The sequence below is a fragment of the Monocercomonoides exilis genome (genome assembly GCF_001643675.1).
Source record: "Monocercomonoides exilis strain PA203 chromosome Unknown scaffold1-2713096, whole genome shotgun sequence".
Taxonomy (NCBI): domain Eukaryota; phylum Preaxostyla; order Oxymonadida; family Polymastigidae; genus Monocercomonoides; species Monocercomonoides exilis.
Genome location: NW_027150546.1, coordinates 1,903,580 through 1,915,000, shown reverse-complemented (window position 1 = coordinate 1,915,000; position 11,421 = coordinate 1,903,580). Strand labels below are relative to the sequence as shown.

The following is an 11,421-nucleotide window of genomic DNA, read 5'->3' as shown; positions in this document are numbered from 1 at the left end:
AAGAGAAGAAGAAGAAAGAGAAGAAGAAGAAGAAGAATTCATTTTTTTATTAGAAGAATGTTTATTTTGAATAAAACTTTCATTGTTTGACACGAATTGCCTTCGATTCTTCAAAGACGTGTGAAAAAGAAGGAGGAGCCATTCAACTTGAGCTAAGGAAGAGCAATGAGAAAGAAGAGATTGAGAAGGAGAGGGAAGAGAAGGAGATGTGGAAGGTGTTTGCATCATCAGCAGCTGGACAGGGAGGGAGCGGGAATGAGAGAGAGAAGAAGAAGAAGAGGAGGAGGAGGAAGAGGAGGAGGAAGAGGAAGAGGAAGAGGAAGAGGAAGAGGAAGAGGAAGAAGGAGATGATGATGATGAAGGAATAACACAAGGTGCAGTGACGATGCAAGGCAGCTCTTTGAAACGGTGCGATTCTTTCTTCTTCTTCAGAATGGATTTTTTTTCAGTAGAATCCAAACATTGCGAGCTATTTTGAGAAGAATTAGAAGAAGAAGAAGAAGATGATGGATTTTGGGAGGATGCTGGAAATGCCGGCAACTTCGATGTGATGCGTCCCATAGCAAACAGCGAGCTTCCAGACGCCTTTGGAAAGGACGGGCTGCTGTAGCTGGAGGCGTCCGGAGAAATAATTGATAGTTTCACCGGTGTTCGGGGAAATGGAGGCGTCTGCACAACTTTCACGGCCCGGTTGAAATGTGTGTTCCGCATCAGAAAATCTTCCTCGTATAATTCGGGTGTCCATGTTACGGATGGAAGTTTATGCTCATAGCGCATTAGCTGCTGTTCGAAAGATGATCTCATTCGAATTTTTCTGCAGCACGAGACAATCTCAATGGCAGTGAACGCATTCCAGTGGTATTTCCTCATTAAGTATGCTGCTGTAACAAATAGTGCTCTCGATCTTCCATAAACAGAATGAATTAAAACGGCTTCATTTTCTTGATGCGCTTCTTCTATAAATTCAAAAAGACTTGTAATATTGAAATCGTCATCATCAAAAAACAGTGAGTTATCCTGGTCCAACAAGAAAAATGTTAAATATTGAATCCCAATTGACAAATATCGATTAGATATGTGCTGACCAGCACAGTTAACAATGTGGGTTATTCGATTTGAAGTCAAAAACTTTTGATAAATGATATAATATACATTGTTAAAAAAATATGACATGAAATTTAGATGATATAAGTGATAAAGAAAACCTCTTCGCATGCAGAAGCTTCGAAAGTTCCAATAAACAAGCCTTCACGCAATTTGGAAACTGGAGGAAGAACAGCTTCAGCTCCATAAGACAAAGCCCCTGGTGAACGATATGCCATTAAAAGCAGCAACACAAAATAAAAGTGTTAAAAGTACGTTTAAAGCTTTTAACGATTTTGTGAAAAAAAATATGACTTAATAGCTGTCCTATAATGGTCGGATCAAACATTTCACAAAAAAAAATCAAAGATTATCTTCACAAGTTGAAATAAAAGAAATTTGTCAAAAATTAATCCAAATGTTATGAAATTTGATGTGATTTTTGAAATAATACGGGCAATGGTTAGTTGATCAAACGATCTTTGTTCAATCCTCTCACAAGGAATAAAGAATCATGTCAACTGTTAAAGGTTTACTTAATTGAATGCAAACATATGCCTTAAATATTTGTTCATTTGCCAAAATTTAGTTCGCTTTATCGTTGCAAATGCACCTCATAAATCACTTATTGTGACTGGAAGTGATGATGCACTCTTCAAATGGTTTGAAAATTGCATCATGATATAAAACTTTTATCGATAAATATTATCATTCTATTATTTTCAAAGGAATGCTGAAGAAGCGAAAGAAAAATTGTATGGAGCAGATAATACGAAACAAATTGAGAACTTTGAGTTTGAACTTCCTGTTACACAAGAGATTGAGTACAAATTTGTTTTCCCGCAAGGTGCAGGATTAGTTTGCAAAAATTATTTTTAACAATTGATTTGCGATCGATATTTTAAATTTTTAGAAATGGGAAGATGGGCAAAATAGAAAGATTGTATTTGCTCCAGGCTTTTCATGTGATGACATCATTGTTATTAGAACTCAATGGAATGTTTGCTGTAATTTATTTGTTTATTAATCGAAAATTTTCATTTTTTATTGAAGAATATGAGAACATTGACTTTGACGCAAGAAGGAGTTCAACGTGGAAAAGGAGATGGATGGTCGGTTGAACTCACAAAAGAGCATATGGAAGAAGAGAAGAAGAGGAAAGAAGAAGAGAAAAAGAAGAAAGAAGAAGAAAAGCAGAAGAGACAGGAAGAGCATCAAAAGAAACTGGAAGAGGACAAAAAGAGAAAAGAAGAGCGATTGCAAAAGAAGAAAGAGGATGAAGAGAGCAAAAAATCAGAAAAGGAAGGAAATAAAGCGAAAGCAAAAGAAGAGGAAAAGAAAGTTGAAGAGGAAGAGGAGAAGAAGAAGAAGGATGATGCCGAAAAGGAAAGAATTGAAGAGATAAGAAGAAAAGCTGAGGAAGCTAAGAAGAAGTTGGAAGAAGCAAGAAAGAAGAAGGAGGAAGAGGAAAAAGAGAGGAAGAAAGAAGCAGAAGAAAAGGCAAGAATTGAGGAGATAACGAGAAAGGCAGTTGAAGCAAAAAAGAAATTGGAAGAGGAGAAGAAGAAGAAAGAGGAAGAAGAAAAGAAAAAAAAGGAAGAAGAAGAAAGATTGAAACGTGAAGCAGAAGAGAAGAAGAAAAGAGAAGAAGAGAAGAAGAGGAAAGAAGAAGAGGAAAAGAAGAAGAAAGAGGAAGAAGAAAAAGCAAGAATAGAAGAAATTAAGAGGAAAGCAGAAGAAGCAAAGAAAAAATTAGAAGAAGAGAGGAAGAAGAGAGAGGAAGAGGAAAAGAAGAAAAGAAAAGAAGAGGAGGAGGAAAAGAAGAGAAAAGAAGAAGAAGAAAGAAAGAGAATAGAGGAGGAAGAGAAGAAGAAGAAAGAAGAAGAGATAAGAAGAAAAGCAGAAGAAGCGAAAAGGAAGATAGAAGAAGAGAAGAAGAAGAGAGAAGAAGAAAGGAAGAAGAAAGAGGAAGAAGAAAGGAAGAGAAGAGAAGAAGAAAATGAAGAAAAGAAGAAAAGAGAAGAAGAGAGGAAGAAGAAAGAGGAGGAGCTGAAGAAGAAGAAGGAAGAGGAAAAGAAGAGAAAAGAAGAAGAGAAAAAGAAGAAGGAAGAAGAAAGGAAGAAGAAAGAGGAGGAAGAAAAGAAGAAGAAAGAGGAAGAAATAAGAAGAAAAGCAGAAGAAGCAAAGAGAAAGTTGGAAGAAGCGAGAAAGAAGAAAGAGGAAGAGGAAAAAGAGAGGAAGAGGAAAGAAGAAGAAGAATTAGAAAAGAAGAAGAAAGAGGAAGAGGAAGAAAAGAAGAAAGAGGAAGAGAGAAAGAAGAGAGAAGAAGAAGAAGAAAGAAAACGGAAAGAGGAAGAAGAGAAAGAGAAGAAGAGGAAAGAAGAGGAGGAGAAAAAGAAAGAAGAAGAAAGAAAGAAAGAGGAAGAAGAGAAGAAGAGGAAGGAAGAAGAAGAAAAAGCAAGAACTGAAGAAATAAAGAGAAAAGCAGAAGAAGCGAAGAAGAAGTTAGAAGAAGAGAGGAAGAAGAAAGAGGAAGAGGAAAAAGAGAAGAAGAGGAAAGAAGAAGAAGAGAGAGAGAGGAAGAAGAAAGAGAAAGAAGAAAGAAAGAAGAAAGAAGCAGAAGAGAAGAAGAAGAGGGAAGAGGAAATGAAAAAGAAAGTGGAAGAGGAGAAGAAGAGGAGAGAAGAAGAGAAGAAGAGGAAAGAGGAAGAGAAGAGGAAAAGAGAAGAAGAAGCAAGATTGAAGAAGGAAGAAGAAGAGAAGAAGAAGAGAGAGGAAGAGGAAGAAAGGAAGAGGAAAGAAGAGGAGGAAGAGAAGAAGAGGAAAGAAGAAGAAGAGAAGAAGAAGAAGGAAGAAGAAGAAAAAGCAAGAATTGAAGAAATTAAGAGGAAAGCAGAAGAAGCGAAGAAGAAGCTTGAAGAAGAGAGGAAGAAGAAAGAGGAAGAAGAAGAAAGATTGAGACAAGAAGCAATTGAAAAGAAGAAGAAAGAGGAAGAAGAAAGAAAGAAGAAAGAGGAAGAGGAGAAGAAGAGGAAGGAGGAAGAGAAAGAGAAGAAGAGGAAAGAGGAAGAAGAGAGGAAGAAAAGGGAAGCAGAAGAAAAGAAGAAGAGAGAGGAAGAGATGAGAAAGAAAGCAGAAGAAGAGAAGAAGAAGAGGGAAGAAGAGAAGAAGAGGAAGGAGGAGGAGAGGAAGAAAGAAGCAGAAGAGAAGAGGAAGAGGAAGGAAGAAGAGGAGAGGAAGAGGAAGGAAGAGGAAGAGGAAAGAAAACGAAAAGAGGAAGAGGAGAAAGAGAGAAAGAGAAAAGAAGAGGAAGAGAAAAGAAGAAGAGAGGAAGAAGAAGAGAAAGAAAGGAAGAAGAAAGAAGAAGAAATCAGAAGAAAAGCAGAAGAAGCTAAAAAGAAGTTAGAGGAAGAGAAGAAGAAGAGAGAAGAAGAGGAGAAGAAGAAGAAAGAGGAAGAAGAGAAGAGGAAGAGGGAAGAAGAAGAAAAGAAGAAGAGGGAAGAGGAAATTAGAAAGAAAGCAGAAGAAGCGAAGAAGAAGAAAGAGGAAGAAAAGAGGAAGAAAGAAGAGGAGAGGAAGAAGAAGGAGGAAGAGGAGAAGAAGAAGAGAGAAGAAGAAATTGCAAGGAAGAAGAAAGAAGCAGAAGAGAAAAAGAAGAGGGAAGAAGAAGAGAAAAGGAAGAGAGAAGAAGAAGAGAAGAAGAAGAGGGAAGAAGAAGAGGAAAAAGAAAGGAAGAGAAGAGAAGAAATTAGAAAGAAAGCAGAAGAAGCGAAGAAGAAGAAAGAGGAAGAAGAAAGATTAAAACGTGAAGCAGAAGAGAAGAAGAAGAGGGAAGAAGAAGAAAGAAAGAGAAGAGAAGAGGAAGAGAGGAAGAGGAGAGAAGAAGAGGAGGAGAGGAAGAGAAAAGAGGAAGAGGAAGAGAGGAAAAGGAAAGAAGAAGAGGAAGAAAGGAAGAGAAAAGAAGAGGAAGAAAGAGAAAGAGAAAGAGAAAGAGAAAGAGAAAGAGAAAGAGAAAGAGAAAGAGAAGAAGAGCGAAAGAAGAAGGCGAAGAAAGCAAAAGAAGCTAAAGAAGTCAAAGAAACAGATCCATTAGAACTTCTGCTGAAGCCTATAAGTGAGCCAACTCTATCTGAATATCTGAAGAAGATTCCGGATCTTGAGCAAGTTGAGGCAAAAACAGAAGACAAAAAACAAGTTATCTTGTTTTCTTCGTCTCCCACACCGTTTGGAAAGAGGGGAACACAAGAAGGAGCATCAGAATTAACAACATCTTCTTCTGTTTCTTCTTCCTCATTAAAGAAGAAGAAGAGGTCGAAGAAAGACAAAGACGTTAAAGACATAGAGGTTGATCCAAGTGTCACACAGCAGATTGAAAAAGCAACAGAAATTCGACACAAATTGGATGAGTATTTGTCTCAAGCAGAGCAAAAAGAACTTAATTCAAAGGGAAAAACAGATGCAGGGGCGGATTCGGTAAGTGGTTATAACAATGTTTCTTCCTCTTCCTCCTCCTCCTCATCATCATCATCTTCTTCTTCTTCTTCTTCTTCCTCTCGCTCTCAAAAGAAGAACAACAAGGAAAAAGCAGTCAGTTTGCTGTTTCCGAACTATAAGCTTGATAGCTTTGCATTGGCAGCTATTGCTCCAGTAAGAGAAGAACTGATGAGGGCAAAAGAGGAGAAATTATTTGGTTCTCCTTCTCCTTCTTCTTCTGATGGATATGGAACAAACTCTGCTTCAAGCGGAGGGAAGAATATTGAGAAAGTGCTGGCAAAGAAAAGAGAGGAAGAAATCAAGAGGAGGAAGAAGAAAGAAGAAGAGATGAAGAAGAAGAAAGAGGCGGAAGAAGAGGCAAGGAGGAAGATGGAGGAGATGATAGAGAAGGAGAAGAGGAAAGCAGCAAAGATGCAAAGAGCAGAAGGAAGTGGCAAAGGAATTTCTGCTTCTTCTTCTTCCTCTTCCTCTTCTTCTTCTTCTTCTTCTTTGAATGAAAGAGAAGAAGATGTGATGGAGGAAGTTATCAAAGCCAAACTGGAGGCGAAGAAGAGAAGAAGAGAGAAGAAAGCGCTGAAGCTGAAGATGCAGAAGGAGCAGGAGAAAGAAGAGGAGAAAGGGAAAGGGAAGAAGAAAGGGAAAGAAGGGAAAGAAGAGAAGCAGAATGGGATGATGAAGGTGATTGGGACAGCAGCTGTGGGAGTGGCTGGTGTTGTGGCTGCAGTTGCTGGGTTCTTCCTGGCGAAGTAGAAGAAGAAGGGAAAGGAAGGAAGGAAGGAAGTAGAAGGGGAAGGAAGGAGAAAGAGAAGGGGAGAAGAGGAAGAGGAAGAGAAAGAGAGAAGGAAAATGAGAGAGAAAAAGACGGAAAGAGAAGAAAAAGAGAAAGAGAAGAGGGATTTTTACAAGCTAATAAAGAAGATTGTGTGACTCAGATGCCAAAGGTATTATTCTGTTGCTCTCACTCACACTCACAATAAATCAATCAGTCAATCAAAGAATTAATCAATTACTGGTTATTTCTTTGAATATTCTCATTAGCATTCATTTTTTTTTTAATGCCAGTCAAAATTATCAGCACATAGAGAAGGGTATAAAAATTTAAATAATCATAATTATCATTGTAGTTGTTGTTATCCTAAGTCAAGAAAGAAGAGAATGAAGGAATGACGGAAGGAAGGAAAGAGCTGGAGGAAACTCAAGTCTTGTCTTCCTCTTGCGCTTCCTTTCAATTATCAGCCTTTGCCTTTTCTTTATTTGGAAATGAATTTCAATTACATATTTTACTTAACTTTACTTTCCTTTTCTTTTCTTTGTATTTTTTGACGTTAAGTTTTTTTTCTTCATATCAAAACTTAACAGCTTTTTTAAAATATGTTTCTTGTACACTTCCATTCAAACTTTGTTTTGCGTAAATTCTTTCTTGTGCAAAAACACTCTTCAACTAAAAAAAATTGTGCTCTTTTTTCCAATAATTTTTTTATCAAATAAAAGAAAAAATGGAGTATTTATGAAATCATTTCATCATTGACCGTAATGCATCCGTTGAACTAATTATAGAAAAACAAACGACTTTGAATAATCTTCTTTAATTTCCACCCATTCTAATATTTTTCATAATAAATGGAAGATGAAAATAAATCTTTAAAAGAGAACGAACAAAAAGCTTCTGAAGGAAAGAGTTTGGATCATCTGAGCTTTAAATGTTTTTTGAAATAAAATGGATATGATAACAATTGTTTCAGTATTGAAAAGGAGAGTTGCATTATGCTTTGGATACGTCGGAACAGAATATTCTGGCCTTCAAATGTATGAGAAATTATATTCATTAGTTATCATTTTGTTTTGAATTAGAAATCCATGTGCGGTTACAGTTGAAGGCGTTTTAGAAAAAGCAATTTCAGAAGCTGGTGGAATTAGTCCTCAAAATGCTGGTAAGTTTGCAAATGTTGGATGGGGCCGCTGCGCTCGTACAGATAAAGGAGTTCATGCAGCTGCGCAAATTGTCACATTTAAAGTTTGAAAAGAAATTTCAGTTTGATTGAAGAAATAATCATTTAACATAATGATTCTGTAGCTTCTTTTGGATAGGCCGGATACATTGATACAGAGAATCAATGAAAATCTGCCTAAAGATATTCGATGCTTTGGTATGTTAGCTTGATGATTTACATTTCAATTTTAAAGTTATAATTTTTGTTTATAATTTCAATTTTAAAAGAATTTAGAAAAGTTACAGATCACTTTAACGCAAAGAATTGGTGCTCGGGAAGAACTTATCGATATCTTATTCCGACATTTGCTTTTGATACAGAACGATTCAGTGATTATCTGGAAATGTTTCCGCATCTTGTTGGTGAAACAGTTGAAGATGACTATGACGAAGATAATTCGAAGGAATGGGAAGAAAGCGAGGATGAATCAGTAGACAAAGAATCAAATAGCAGAGGAAATAAAAGAGACAGTAGCAGGTTTGCTTTGAAAAAAGAAAAAAAATCAATTGAAGAAAAAGAAAAATTTGATGAAGCAAAAGGCGAAATCGGAAAAAGTGAAAGTGAGAAAATGAAGAGAGCTACTTCTTGTGATCAAAGCCAAAACACATCAGGCTCGCAAGAGAGTTCTTCTGCCAATGATTTAGCATGTGGCACTTTGCCATCTTCCTCGTCCTCATCATCATCTTCTTCTTCTCCAATTAATCAAAAACCAACTTCCTCAAAAAATGACAACAAGCCCTTTTTAACACGTGAACAAGCTGAGGCGTATCTTTCAGAACGAAAAAAGAAGCAAGAAAATGCAGCAGCTGCATCAACAACAACATCGTCATCATCGCTTACTGCTGGCTTGTCTCATTCTCCAAAGCCATTTGCATTCACACCCGAGCTGAAGCAGAAGATTCAGTCTGTGTGTGACAAGTTTGTGGGGACGAGGAATTACCACAATTACACCATCACCAAGGGAAGGCAGTCGTGGCGCAGCTGCGAGCGTGTCATTCGGAAGATGAGCTGCAGCGATCCTTTTGTGGTGGATGGAGTGGAAATGGTGGAAATTGCGATTGATGGACAGAGCTTTATTCTCCATCAAATCCGGAAAATGGTGTGTGTTTTTTCTGACTGTCTGGCATTTCTGATTGCGTTGAGTTATCTTGCGCTTTAGAATCGGAGATGATTGCATTCACTTTCGCATTGCGTTGATTTCTTTAATATATTTATTTTATTTTCCTTATTGGTTTTATTTATTTATTTATTTATTTATTTTTCGTTTCCTTCAAGATTGGTTCAATGATTGCTGTCGTTCGAGGCATTGCAAGCGATGATTATTTTGATCTTTCATTCAGCAATCGCGAAATGCCGATCCCTCTTGCGCCAAGCTGTGGGCTGTTTCTGGATAGGGTGTGCTAAGCATTCTTTGAGAAATAGGATTTTCATTTTCCTCTGAATCTTTCTGTGTGTGTACTTCAACTGAAAAAATCTGTTTGATAAAAATTTTCTGATAACTTGTTTGGAAATTTCTGTCTCTGATACTGTTATCGCTGATTTGCGTGAAACAGTGCCACTTTGAAATTTATAACAAGCGTTTTTGTTCAGAAGGTGAGCGTCCGAATCTGATTTTTAACAATCCAGAGGTATGTTTTTTTTGTGAGTTATTGTCATTGCATTTTGGTTTCTATTATTTGACTTGCATTAATATACATATAAATATTCTTGTTTTTATTTGATTGTTTTATATTAAACTATCCACTGATTATTTTTATTGTTTATTCCAAAATTCATATGTTTAATATTTCTTAAATGAAGATTGAGGATTTCATTAATCAAAGCATCCGACCACAAATAGCCACAACAATACAACAATGGTTTATTCCATTTGTTGAGTCCATGGAAAGAAAGTTTCCAGAAATGATCAAAGTTGCCATGAGCCGTCCTGCTCCATCATCTGAAGATTGTGTCGTGTGTCACATTCTTTTATTTAATAACAAACGAAACAAATTCTTGTTTATTGTTTTTATTATCTTTATTGATTGTTTACAGAATCCTCGTGTAAAAGTGGAACAGAGAACTCAAAAAATGATATCAAAGCTTTCAAAAAATTATAAATGATATTAGAATTACAATCATCAATTTCTTTTATAAAACTCGTGTTTTCAAAAGCATATAAATTATCTTAGTCAAACAAAGATTTTTTAATGAAAATAGTACCCTTGGTGGAAAACCCGGGAGGTTGTGGAAAACCCGGTAGTGAAAAACATTCTGTAACGTAAATTTCTATCTTCGTTCTGGAACAATAGTCCTTTTTTATTCCATTTGGATTACGTTCTTCAAATTTTTGAGTTTATAAAAAGAGAAAACGAACAGATATAACGTATTAATTATTGCAAGCTGTTGATAAAAAATGTTTAAATGTTTTGATTGATAAAAGAACAAATTTCAGAAAAAATTGAACTTTAAGGTCGGATTTTAAAAAATGAAAAAAACAGTTTTTATTTATCAGTCTTTTTCATTTCCTCTGAATTTGAATCATCGTCTATAATTCTTCTTTTCAGCGAACTCAGCTTGGCTCTGGAATCCTTTGTTTCAGTTTCTTCGCTATTGAATACACAACTTATTTCATTACCATACATAAAATCATCATCTATCTTTTTTCTTCTTTGCCTTATTATCTTTTTCTTCACACAAAGTGGTTCATTAATCGCTTTCTGTTCTTCTTTTTCAACTTCTTTGTTAATAGAACAATTTTCTTTAATTTCTTCTTTTATCCTCATTTCAGTCTCATGCTTTTCATTGCATTTCTCCTTCATTTGGCGATTTTCTTTTGGAGAAAATTCTTTGAATAAGCTTTTCTTCATGTTTTGAGAGGACAAATTTAATGACGTCGATTTTTCTGAAGATAATGGAGCACCGCGCACTCGATGCAACACAGGTGCAGCAGCCACAGGATAAACACCTGTATTTAGGAAGGCTGTTTTCACAACGGAAGGAGATGTAGCTGCTGACAAAGCTTCCGGCAGAACGTCTGCCAAGGCTTTTCTGAACGAAGAAGTTGAGAAACTAACTGGTCTCACGAAAGAGTTTTGTAGCACTTGTTTCAATCTAGCAAAAACACAATTGTCACAGGGCTGGAGGAGGTGTGTCATATTTGGGGGGAAATATTCGATGATCACATTGTTCTGTTCTGCAAACTTTTTGACTTCTGAATTATGGTGCGTTCGATGGTTGTCCAAAACAATGAGTGATTTCTTTGATGTTGATGATTTTCGTTTTTCTGCTATCATAGGAATCCACTCCTTTATCATTATTTGTTGATATATTTCCGTTGAAATCCATCCGGATGTGGATCCTAAATAATTCACATTGAACGAAGAAAGAAATGAAAATTCAGAAGGTTTCTTTTTTCGTGGATATATTAAAAAGAATGGCAGATGTGACCCATCTGCACAAATGCAAACACAAATTGTTGCATTTTCAGTTTTCGGTAAAGATGAAGGAGCAGGAGGAAATTGATTCTTTAAACAAATGACAAGTTTTGTGGTTCCATCACCAACTCGGATGGAAGATTCGTCGAAATTGTAGATATCTGTTGAATTAATTTCATTAGCTGTGATTATGGCAGACAACTTTTCAAACCACGCACGTATTGTTTCCGGGGATTGTGCACAAATCTTAGCTATTTCCATTGGCCTTGAAATAGAAGCTTTCAAAATGGAGCATCTTTTAATTAGATCATATGAATATTTTGAATTGACTTTCTTTTTTTCTTCTTCGTTCACTGCTTCAGAATCTAGCACTTCTTGAATCTAAATAATCTAAATAAATAAAAAATCAAATTAAAAAGATTGTAAACCATCGATTG

General features: G+C 36.1%; 3 protein-coding genes across 3 annotated transcripts in view; 2 read left to right on the top strand and 1 right to left on the bottom strand.

Moving 5' to 3' along the window:
• The window catches only part of MONOS_15507fu15508 (putative Dual specificity phosphatase, catalytic domain), a gene marked incomplete at both ends in the record, with an annotated part of 7,181 nt that extends 5,859 nt beyond the window's left edge, over positions 1-1,322 (bottom strand). Inside the window, 2 exons of the mRNA XM_067868390.1 lie at positions 1-1,128; positions 1,206-1,322. The exon at positions 1-1,128 is cut by the window's left edge and continues 5,859 nt beyond it. Coding sequence (XP_067736486.1) covers positions 1-1,128; positions 1,206-1,322 — 1,245 coding nt within the window. The remainder of the gene's footprint in view (positions 1,129-1,205) is intronic.
• A 275-nt stretch (positions 1,323-1,597) lies between these two features.
• MONOS_15506 (putative 200 kDa antigen p200) lies at positions 1,598-7,056 on the top strand (the record flags this gene model as incomplete). The annotated part of the gene is made up of 5 exons (XM_067868389.1): positions 1,598-1,613; positions 1,673-1,745; positions 1,812-1,941; positions 1,997-2,083; positions 2,137-7,056. 5 exons carry the CDS (start codon positions 1,598-1,600, stop codon positions 6,325-6,327), a joined length of 4,497 nt encoding a protein of 1,498 aa, XP_067736485.1. The 3' UTR covers positions 6,328-7,056.
• A 124-nt stretch (positions 7,057-7,180) lies between these two features.
• MONOS_16204 (putative Pseudouridylate synthase) lies at positions 7,181-9,933 on the top strand. The gene is made up of 9 exons (XM_067869120.1): positions 7,181-7,255; positions 7,320-7,383; positions 7,429-7,591; positions 7,652-7,724; positions 7,796-8,667; positions 8,844-8,963; positions 9,122-9,196; positions 9,369-9,521; positions 9,603-9,933. The coding sequence occupies exons 1-9, from the start codon at positions 7,198-7,200 to the stop codon at positions 9,669-9,671; spliced, it is 1,647 nt and encodes a 548-aa protein (XP_067736484.1). The 5' UTR covers positions 7,181-7,197; the 3' UTR covers positions 9,672-9,933.
• Positions 9,934-11,421: the final 1,488 nt, after the last annotated feature.